Raw genomic sequence first — 12,299 nt, 5'->3', positions numbered from 1 at the left:
TGCTGAGAGTGAGTGGATATTTTATGCCGTGGGTACAAATAACAAAGTTATTTTCGAACACACCTCCTCTTTAGTACGTGAACCGTATATTTACGTAAATCAGGTGTTTTTGTGTCAGTGAAAAGTGCCAGGAACCTTGGATTTTGTTAAAAGTTTTTGTCATTATGGGGGTTGGTGATTTTTGTTGATAATTTTTGTTCGTAGCTCGCGTTTGATGCATGGTTGTATACAATTTAAACTAGGTAATGTTTTGTGGTATTCCATTTAAGCTTCATACGAAATGTGTGTCGAACTCTTAGGTTTCCACGATTGTGGTACACATTGGAAATTAAACTATTTTAATATTTCAGTTAGTCGTGACTATGGCATATGTAAAGAGCCTGAAACATTGATTTGTATGAAAAATAAAAAAAACAATTATACGCGTCTCCGTTCTGAAAAAATAGCTGCATTTTCAAATGACGAGACCAAGGAAAGAAAGTCTCCTAAAAACATGTTTTGAGTTAATATGGCCATCTAAATCGTTAAACGTTGAGCGTATTTTGCCTAAATCAGGAAAAGGTTAATAAGGTTCAATATCCTGAAAAATTAACTTTTTGTTTTAGGCATGAAACGCTTGAAATGGTTGAAAAGTTGAATAAGATTTTTATGTTTTTTTTTATGTAAAATGGATTACATAGGGTTTATACACATTATGTCAATATTGACTTTATTTTAGGTAGCATTTTTGCATGTCATTTTCACCAACATTGAACAGTTTTCCAAACCAAAAATTGTTTTTTTCGAAGACAGAAGTATATCCGGCTTGAAAGTGGATAAAATTTTTATCGTATGAATTTTACTCAAAATGACTTTACTTCGCAACGTTTGCAAAATTCGTCTAGTAATTTACATCGTAAGTACTACATTTAATTAAATTTCCTTCGCCTGACATTGTGATAAACCGGATTTTTAAAATTTAATTTTGAAAAGGGGCTCGTGAGTTCGTCGACATCGCAGGTAAAAGGGGGATCATTTCTACGTAACAGGAGTGCACAATGGATATCCATCTACAAAATTATTTGTGCGGTTGATTAGGGCGCTGTCATCGAAAGTTACACATTACCGTTTAAGAATAAAACCATCTTGTCTGTATTTTATCATTGACAAAAATAAGTTTGTATCAATTCGTTGGCTTGGGTTGCTAACATCTCGATATGTGGCAATAAATAGGTAAAATAAATCGCCTACTTATTTGTTTATAGATATACTTCGTTGTAAATTTTTTTGTATAATTACAACTTCACTTTACGCACGTAATCTTTGTTAAAAATTATTCGTGGAATTACATCTATTTGCCAAGTTTTATTGAAATCAGTTACCGGAAAGTGCGCGAAACCTGATTCATTCATCCCCTGGTTTGCCACCCTTAGAGGTGGAATATTTTCTTCAAATTTAAATGGGAACAGTTGCGTGTGCCCTCTTTTCAACAAAAAAAGAATCATCAAAATCGGTTTACACATACCGGAGTTATCGCGTAACATACATAAAAAAATACAGAGTTAATAATAATATTATAATACTAATATTATTCACAAATTAACAGGATCTAACTTCATTAGACCCTGTTTAACTTTTTCTATTGTCTACCCATCTCGAAAGTAGCTCCTAAACTATTAATAAGTAAGTAAGCTACTGAAGTTTTTAAAATTATTGGTTGATAAAAATGTTAAGGGATTTTTTTAAACTTAAAACTAAGTGCGCATTTGACTTCCATCTCACCTGATGGAAAGTGACGATGAAGTCGACGATGGAGCATGGACACTTTAATAATGCCTATTCACTCTCGCATTGAAAAGGTCCAAGTTGTAACGTTCAGGGAACAAGTCTGCAGGCAGGGAATTCCACTCCATAGCCGTTCGCCATATAAATATAGCGAAGCGCTACTTGCGAAAATGTGTTAATAACTATGTGAACTAGTTCTAGAAAAAGGCAAACTATTAATAGCTTAGAGTAATATAGAAGGGTTGAGTTTATGAACAGTGCTGTATATATCTCACTTGACAACTAACATAGTATTATCTCAAAAATTGCGTTATATTATATTTTACCTCAAAACTGCGTTGTATTAATAATTTATCTCCAAAATTCCGCTATAATAACGTGTCATTCATATACGATTTAATTTCAAAGTGACGGGCCAACACTGTCGCTTTAAAACTAAATAGGTAATATTAATATAACTGAAACCCATTTTGTGATAATTCTATATTAGTTGTCATGTGCGATATATATCACTAGAACTACCAGCAGTAAAAATATATTATACCTAGAACAAGAAATTATTTTGGTCAGAGAACAAACTATGCAATGTACGAAAGAAACTAACAATGATGCACGTTGACGAAAATACACTCCCTGGCACATAATTCGAGCCACCTTGCATTTTCATGCAGTATTAAATGTCCTCAAGACGCGTTCCCATTATTACGTGACGACAGATAGTCGTGCAGTTTAAAGTGTCGTGGGTTATACGTAAATTTAAATGAAATTGTTCACATATAGTATAGCCCGTTTTTTTATAATACTAAGTGACGGAACGAAAAAGTCTTGTACCTGGTGGAAAGCTACACGCCTGTCCATAACAGAGCTTTAAATCACAAAAATCTGAGGGGCACCGGTACTACACCCGACCCCTGAGACGTAAGTTGACAAGTCTCTTGTGCCTGTAATGTCACCAGTGAACGCAGTAATATTCACATTATTGCCTGGCGGCAGAAATAGCTAAGGTGGCAGTACTTCCCTGGATAACTCTTTCACAAGGAGCTCTACTGCTACTAAATTGTAATAAATTGATTAACTGTCGTTCATGACTTTTTTACGTTACGACGACAGATTGTCAAGACTATCGGAAGGCTAGGACGACAGTCATCTGACGATAAATAAAACGTCACGATAAAAATGAGACGACGGATAATCGCAGCTACTATTGACGTCACGTGTTATTTATCGTTGTCTCATATCTGCAAAGGACAAGGCGGCTGCCGTGAAACGATAAATTGTCGTCATTATAGCAACAGCTAGGCATGACTGTCGTTCAACGATAAAGAAAGTCCACGACACTGTTACGACTGATAGTCGTAATATGGGAACAGGCTGAACGCGACAGTCGTCCAACGATAAATGAAACGTTACGACATAATGGGAACGCGCCCTACGTTGAAACTAATGTTTGTTTGATCGTAAACTATTATGCAATTATGAAACAGGTATATTAAACGTCATTGCCAAAGTTGTTGTTGGAAATTTGTTTTTTGTTTTTTTACCGGAGGAAACGTTTTCTTCGATGTAAACAATATGTTTTTATAAGTATTAATAGAAAGATCGAACACTCAGAAAAAATCCTTCGACCCGGCCGGATTCGAATCGATGTCTTCTAGCATACCGTGTCAGACGCTATATATGAGACATAAATTGACAAGTCCCATGTGCCTGTAATATCACCAGCACTCTTACCCTTCAAAACCGGAACACAGTAATGCTGAATTACTGCTTGGCGGCAGAAATAGGTAAGGGTGTAAAATAATAACTTAATAAATTATTTCATTCAAGGCAAATGGCACTTATCGTCGCCTCACTTTCTCAGACTCGTATCTTAAAGCGCAGAGTTACTGAAATGTAAAAAATATGTATACAAATTTCGCAGGCTGATTTCCCATCACATTTCTTTCATATTCACACACTGACTTTTACCTATTCTTAAAGTAATGCACCCAAATTAACACCCTTGATAAGAAATTCAAAAAACAGAAAGTTTTGCCATCTCCTAAATAATAATCACTCTTTATAAGATACGAGTTTGAGAAAGTAAGGCATCGTGATGTTTTATTAAATATTTCGTTTGATTTATATAATTCTTAGTTGTTCAGATCCTTTTTTAATGGGTAACAAATGTGGATATTGTTTTTATTTGCTATGCTTTATAAGCTTAGGGTTAAAAACGTAATAATTAGGTTTGTAATGTGTTAGTACATTTCTTTGGTGGCTGACTGCCACTAATGAGAGGAATTATATTTGATCGCAATGTAGAAAACGATTAAATTAATTGTTTATTTATTAAGAATTATATTATCGATAGGAATAATACGTGTAATATTTACGTAGCTATAGGGTAATCAAGAACATAATTCTTATACACCAACTAATTTAATTACAGATGAACATAATTATAGATGTACTAGAGACTTAAGTAAATGTATGAGCTGCTTTTGAAAATTAATAATACGTATTAAAGTAAAATCATCAGCCCAATGATATTTCAAATATAAATTTATAATTATAAGATTTGTATTTTACAAAGGCATCAAAAAACATTTATTTTTAATGGCATGCACGATCCAAGAATCTCGTCAGGCGAGGATGCTCGTCTATACCATATTTAGCAGTAGCGAAGGGTCCACATAATGCTTCTCATCGGTTTGCTATTGAAACTAATTTTCCTACTTAGTAAGTATTTAACGAAAAAGTCAAGCATTGCTGCTTACCTTCTGCATTGCCTTACCTTCTTGAAATACCCTCCCGTTCCGTCTGATATCTAGTTTCATGATTGATGATTGCTCCAGATGATTGAACATTGCTGTGGACTTGGAATATGTCCGGTGAATTATCTATAATGTTTTGCAAAACTTAAATGAAAAGAAATTGGCAGCGAATATCGAGATAATCGCTCTGTTCGAGGTTGGAGCGTCAAATGCACATGAGTCTCGAGTACCTATCTTGAGGCTGGAGCGTTAAATGCACAAAAGGCCTAAATATCTCCGCGTCAAATGTACAAATATCGTATGTATCTCCGAAATTGGACCTATAAATGTACACACCAGTAAAGTTGTAGCGAGCGCTGCTATCTGTGCCCGTCATTCTTATAAGTTGATAAGTCAAGTCCTATGTGCCTGTGATTGCACCCTTACCCTTCAAAACCTGGCGGCAGAAATAGGTTTTATATGAACACTTCCATAGGCGAACTCTTACTCAGGGAGCTATGTGGTTAAAATGTACATGAGTCAAGAATATTTCGAGAATGGAACTTCAAACTCACTTGATAACGCACATAACGACAGCTGTGGGCTAAATCCTGTTTCAGGAATCGGCAAGATCTTATCTATTGTGTTCTTTTTAGCGACGACGGAACGCGATATGAGTTTTGTTGCTAGTTTAATATATTTCTATGTTGCCGTTTATATCCAATATTCCTATACCCTTTAGTTGCGGGTTTCGGTAAAGGCGTACATCAAAGATGGCTCTTGAAAAAGCTATACCGTGACAAGCAACTTTGGATTGAAAAAAGATACCTGTTTAAACTTGTTGTGTAAATGTAACTTACTGGCTTTAGTAAAACAAGGATTTTTAATAAATATTATCATGAGATATCGTGATTTATTTCCCATCCGAACGTGTATCATAACAATGATACGCTTTGGTGACACATACGAAATTATCTGATACACCAAGATGGTACAAAGAGTTCCGTTTTTAACAATATAAATGTAAATAGACGATACATGGGTGTTTATCAACCCATTACATCGCTGCCTTTATACAATAACGTAATATTGCAGATACTGCGAATTTTGAACTAAGCATACAGTGACGAGCGAAGCAAGCGAAACTTTATCAAGAATAAAGCACCCATTTTCTTACAAATTTTTTTTTTACAAAATCGTATATTTCTTTGAATGTTTTATGACGCCCTTAATGCATTCAGTCATTTTGTAAGCAAAGGAATTTAATAAATACCGTGTAACAAAACTCTCAAACATATTTACTACCTTTATATAATTACTACGTTTTTCTTACTCGTATTATTCACGAAAAATTTCCATCTTTACGTATTTAATCTGTTTCAAAAACTTGCGCTACAAAAAATTTTAAGAAAAAAATAGAAACTTTTTATGAAACAATAACATGATACTATCATGAGTGACATTTGTCACGATGTTTTCGTTTACCGCAATTTATGGTCTGAAGAAAAAGGTTTACGATCACTGCCTCTTTGTTCACAGCTTTTTAAGTAGCTAATTTAAAAAAAGACGAAGTATAGCATTTTGCAACACTGCATTATTGTGTAAAAATTGCACAACATCGATCTCCAATAAGGAAAACGGTTTCTACTGAATTGAAGGGTCGACGGTTTGAATCTTTTTATTGGCATATGAACTATGTCTATGATTTTAATTTCGAAGTTACTTAAGGCAATGTTTAGTAGCAATACTTCCCGCTAATTATGAAGGAAAACATCGTGATCATGAACATGGTCATACAAAGATCTATAAAGGACACGATTTCGTTGACCTGTTGCTCAGTTCGCAGAGCGACGCTACGGTACAGCGTGAACGCAGGTTCAAGTCCTGTCGGGTCGAAGGATTTTTTTATTGTGTTCGATCGAATTAATAATTACCGTGATGATCTGTTCACAAACCTTGAAAAATGTGTAAATTCAAGTACTGTATTGTAAATATACAAATTTTCGTCCAAAACGTGAAGATGAAATATGGACCCGGCTTTAAATTATGTTCCTTGTCTATAGGCGGTGAAAAGAAGACTGAACCTGAGCGAAAGCAGTTCAGGCAGCCAGGGGCACGTGGTGCCCATGAAGGCGGATTTCAAGACGCCCAAACAGAAACGCGTCAAGGTGCTCACGCCCTACAGCCGACCGTCCAGTTCTATGAAAAAATTTACAGAACGATCCAGGTACAATACCTACTTCTCGTCAGGTAAACAATCAATTGATTTTCGTTGTCTTCAAGTAGATAGATTTTTTCTGTGTAGAAGCAGATCTGCATAGATACCACTGACCCAACCAGATATAAAATTATCAGAAATCAGCGATAATTGCACGGTTCAAAGGTGCAGTAATCACAGGCAAAACACGGTTGTAGTCTTATGTGCCGATAGCCACCACATGCGGGCAGAATAAACTGGGCAGAATAAACTTGGCAGAATTTCGTCATGAGTTTTCCATGCATATAAGTATAAATAATACAGTGCTTTAAAACATATCTGGGTCATTGGGCTTATAAAGTTTGTTTTTTCACTGACCGAATCAAAATTAGAACTATACATTCGCGCCCAAATTCGATGGCAATAAAAATGTATAATAAATAAGCGACCAATTAAAAAGTGAACTATCTGATAAAAGTGTAATAAACTTTTTAAGCAATTTCTGCTAAAAATGTTTTAACCGTTGGAAGAATATTTTCAATTATCAATTATCCTACATCTAAAAACTTGCAAGTATACTTAGGGCGCATTTATTCCACACGAATTTCATCGCTCTCACCTCGCGCGGTCGAAGAGCGGAGTCCGCGTTGCCGCCGCGCAGCGACCGCGTGCGTCTAACTGTCATGGCAAAATACGCTCTGTTTAGCTTTTACGTTTTAATTTAAATGAGCTTTCCGGGCACGCGGGCTAGCCTGGCTTCAATTTGGTCTAAGCGGCGGCCCGCGCGACGACACGTAATTTTATTGAGAGGAATTTAAATATTGTTGCATAATAAATAGAATTCAGACTCGCCATTACTGTACGTGAAGGCGTGGTAACTGGGCGGTCGCCGCACGGCGGCCGCGCGAATCTTTCTTCTCGTGTAACTGGGCGCTTAAATTGTACACAGTATTATTTAGGCTACCTACATTCGACACAACTAACAACTGATGCAAAGTTCAACCTGGACTACGAGCTGAAAGACAGTGTAGAAAATGTTTCCCCCTTCACTTCAGGTGCACATTTCGATCTGGTGATGGTCGCAGGAAGCCACTAGATGCCAAGATCCCAACAGTTTAATTCAAAAGTCAGCCTGGTGTTCAAAGTAAAATACAAAGTCCAACATATTTCTGAAATTCAGAAATAGAAACGGAATTGATTGCATAATATATAGGATTTTCGCTCGAAAAGTCAAGATTTTTAAGTTAGACGTTACATTCTATTGGGGAGATCTATGTTTGGCAGTAGAATTCTCCCGGCTGATGATAGTTGCTATTGACTGTTCTCTATTATACTGAAATATATCGAGGTATGGTATACACACTGCTGGCATCTAAGTTTCTCGAAAATTCGGCTATTCATAGCTAGAGTAGATAGGCATTTTTTTTGACGTGTATTCTGTGTTTATTATATTATAAAAAAGTGAATGTGAAATGATATTGTTTCAGGTTTGATACATCATTAGGTTTATTAACAAAAAAGTTTGTGGCGCTGCTGAAGTCCTCGCCCAACGGTGTTTTGGACCTGAACATCGCGGCCGAGCGGCTTTCGGTGCAGAAGCGACGCATCTACGACATCACCAACGTGCTAGAGGGCATTGGTATATTAGAAAAGCGGTCTAAGAATAATATACAATGGAAGTGTGGTGAGTAATTTCTATTATCTAGCCAACCCGAATGGAGATTAACTGTTTTATTTATTTTTTATAATAAATTGATAAACTCGCATTTGCTCATCGTGGTGAATTACTGCCACAACCCTCTTAGAGGAGACTCAGTGCTCAACAGTGGGCCACGTATGGATTGATGACGAGTTGTTATTTACCATATTGGTCCTTCATCTACTCAAAACAAGTAATAATGAGATTAAGAGTAAGCCAATCTGAAGATGGATAGAAGTTTCTTGTATATTGTTTAACCGCTGTCGGCAACTTCCTTGCCAAGTTTAAAAGAACGAGATTAGTATAAATGTAAATATTGTCACAATGCGTCTTTTAATAACAAAATATTCAGTGTTATTAATATTCATTATTAAAAGAGAATCCAAGTTTCCCACTCATTGTTCTTTCGATTTAAAAATCATGCATTAATAAAGCTTTTTAAATGTGATAGGAAAAGCAGGTGGTCTAAACGAGATTTTCTATTATTTATTTCAAAACCTGACCGGTGAAGCAAAAGAACGAACACCCGCAGTCTCCATCCTGTCGGCCAACCATATAAAATATTAAATAACGCACACAAACAGCGCCGCACTTGAGAAACCCTGTGTCGCGGATGCCATGGACACACTCGCTCACTACAAACTCATGAGAGAAATAAATGTAGGTTATACAAATATTTCTCCCGGCCAGGGAATCGAACCCGAGACCTCTTCGTGCTTACCAGCATGGTAACCGTTTGGTCATGGAGGTAGTTGAAAGTTCACAACATAATGTGGTGTAGCAATAAACTGTCGTGTCGTGATTCATTTGTAAGCGGTTCTTCTTGGAACTCAACAATGTTGAATTTATTTGGAAGGATACAACCTAGCAAATACTGTAACATTAAAAAAAGACAATCAGTACTGACGGTATTGATTTGGGAGCTATGTCCGTGGAACGATGCTAATTTATCATTTCGTAACCTCCATTGAACACTACGCCGACTTAATTTTTGGACCTGTTCCTTTTTTATTTTTAACCGCCTTAAAAAAAATAGAAGGAGGTTATACATTCGGCTGTATGTGTTTTCTCACATCTCCGTCAATTGTGGACCGATTTTGAAAATTCTTTTATTGTTTGAAAGGGTGCACTCTCGTAGTGGTCCCATTGTCACCAAGTCAGAATCTGATGAGGGGATCCCATGAAAATCAAATACTACCCTCAAATTTTATAGGTATGTCCATGTATTCACCAATGTCTCCATCAATTGTGCACCGATTTTGAAAATTCTTCTTTTGTTTGAAAGGGTATACTCTCGAGGTGATCCCTGATGCTGTTCCGGGTCCGTTACGGCTATCACAAATTACTAATTTTTTTCCGCAAATAAAAGTCGACTTTTCATTGATTCAATACATGTAATCAACAAATCACTGTCAAAGTGACAACCAGAAAAGAAAATATAATATGTACAAAGGAGTCCGTAACAGTCCCATTGTCACCAAAGAGTCAGAATCTGATGAGGGGATCATGGAAATCGAAAAAAGCCGTTTTTCGAAAAAAGTCGATTTTTTTTTCAATTAAATAGTCACAATTATTTGTTTCTTCTTTTTCACAAAATTCGTTTTCTTTTTCGAATTTAGTTTTTAGTTTTTTATTTCTTTTTCAACAAAATTCGAGGGGCATCATAGTATTCGTATAAATATGGCTGTTTGCAAAAATAACAGAAAATTACCAAAAAATTAAGTTGGCGTAGTGTTAATTGCATGTATCGATTTGTTTACGTTTTCTGTTTTATTTCGTCATGACATCGTTAATAACGGTAACAGATGAGTAAACAATGAATTAACGTGTTAATTTAATGCATTGTTCACAAAATGCAATACCACGTTAGGTTCTTTTTTGATTATATTATATACTCCATATTTATGAATTGCGTCATGCATCAAAACTGCAATTTGGTAATGAATGTTAGGTCAATAATTGACTCTTGTTATGGTACGTTCGTTTAGGAAACGTTTAAAAAATTTAAAATTCCTGTTTAAGTACATATTTTAAGTAGGTACCCAGAGATGCCAATTTTTTTAAATTTTCGTGTCCCAAAAGCCTTTTATCCCTAAAGTTGTGTAAAGAGGTAATCTCAATACGGAATACAATCGACCTTAAAAGTTGGTGGAATCTATTTGCCAATTTTATTGAAATCGGTTGCTGGAAAGTGCGCGATACCAGATTCAATCCCTAGTTTGCCACCCTTAGTGGTGGAATATTTTCTTCAAATTTAAATGAGACCATTACCGAGGTACCCTCTTTCCAATAAAAAAAGCATCATCAAAATCGGTTCACAAGTGCCAGAATTATCGCGTAGCATACATACAAAGAAAAGAAAATGCAGTCGAACTGAGAATCTCCTCCTTTTTTTGAAGTCGGTTGAAAATATGGCCAGGAAATGGATAATTATTGGCCAGTAATGTGATCGCGAATGTTCGTAGGACGTGTTGCGTCGTGTTATGACAATACGGCTTGTCGGCAGGCGGGGGCGCCGGCGGCGGCGCGGACGAGGCGGCGGCGAGGCGGCTGCGGCGCGAGGTGCGGGCGCTGTCGGCCCGCGAGGCGCGCGTGGCCCGGGCGGTGGCCGCGGCCGAGGCGGCCTTGGCGCGGCTCTCTGCCGAGCACGGAGCCCGCGCCTACATCACCTACGCGGACCTTCGCTCCATCCGCGACTTCCGCAACCAGACCGTCATACCTATCAAGGCGCCGCCAGACACGAGGCTTTCGGTATGTGTAGACCGCGCGATGCGGGTGGTTCGCTTCATTGAAAAGCCGGTCGTGCAATACCGTGTAGATATTCCTTTTTTATTTATTCATTTAATTCAGGCCACATGACCCATATAAAATATACCTTAAGGTCTAACATACATACAATGTAATAAACTAATTAACTAATCGACGCGAATTGCACTTGTCGGCGATTTGTGGCGCCATCTGGTGTCAGGTAACCGGCCAAAACTCTTCCTTCATGAAGGGACAGATGTTTGGTCGGACCTCTCACCACAAACGAATTGAAATTCACGTTGTGGCGAGACTCCAACCGCTCGAGTCTCAGGGCGTATTTGGCTTTTGGTCCGATGTACTCCACTATCTTCTCAAACTTCGTGGAGAAATGCTATCGCGACAGGTACAGCAGCGTCGACGGTATGCCCGGACGCCGCAAAAAGTTCGATCCTGTCGGTGCTGTGCCACAAAGGTTGCGGCTGGTGGGCTTCCTCTTTGTGAAGCCGTCCTCGCCACGTGGTTTTGCAACTTCACAGACGCACACGGGGATTGCTTTTTCCCTCAACCACTATGACTGACATTCTATATTCTATTCTGATTGACTATAAATGACTTTCTATTACATATTTGTAGAATTCTAACAGTTAATACACTAATAGATTACTAATTAATACATACTAACCATGACATATCCTGGCTGTATTTTACATGTATTCTTTGTACACACCAGATTGACAGCAAAAACAACAAGCTTGTGCTGTGTTGCCAAATCATTGTACAAGCGATATTACGTTCTAAATAGATTACTATGATTGATATGAATGATGTATTATTGTATAGACATGGAGATTTAAATTCCCTTGAGAACGGAGCCCGTGTTCTTATTCAGTACTGATATTTAAGGAAAAATCTGGTAAAGTTAATGTTTTTCATTGATTGAAACTGTGATATAGACCCGAGTGAAGCTCGTTTAATATCAACAGTAGACAATTAAAAAAGCTTCTCTGCCGTGTGCACAACATAACATCACTTCTTAATATCCTCACAAATAGAACTCGCAATGATTATTGTAAATACATGAATAAATTTAATGTATTATCCTAGAGTCGCAAAACTGATTGAATAATTGTGAAGAACTGAATGTATTGGGTATTTT

At 37.1% G+C, this 12,299-nt stretch overlaps 1 protein-coding gene across 1 annotated transcript in view; it reads left to right on the top strand.

Moving 5' to 3' along the window:
- Window positions 1–12,299, top strand: part of LOC113232813 (transcription factor E2F2) — a 34,481-nt gene that overhangs the window by 9,479 nt on the left and 12,703 nt on the right. Inside the window, exons 3-5 of the mRNA XM_026467629.1 lie at window positions 6,563–6,726; window positions 8,184–8,377; window positions 10,902–11,146. Coding sequence (XP_026323414.1) covers window positions 6,563–6,726; window positions 8,184–8,377; window positions 10,902–11,146 — 603 coding nt within the window. The remainder of the gene's footprint in view (window positions 1–6,562; window positions 6,727–8,183; window positions 8,378–10,901; window positions 11,147–12,299) is intronic.

The sequence above is a fragment of the Hyposmocoma kahamanoa genome, unplaced genomic scaffold (genome assembly GCF_003589595.1).
Source record: "Hyposmocoma kahamanoa isolate Upper Pololo Valley unplaced genomic scaffold, ASM358959v1 78, whole genome shotgun sequence".
Lineage (NCBI taxonomy): Eukaryota > Metazoa > Arthropoda > Insecta > Lepidoptera > Cosmopterigidae > Hyposmocoma > Hyposmocoma kahamanoa.
The sequence above is the reverse complement of the archived record's forward strand: the minus strand, read 5'-3'. Positions and strand labels throughout refer to the sequence as shown.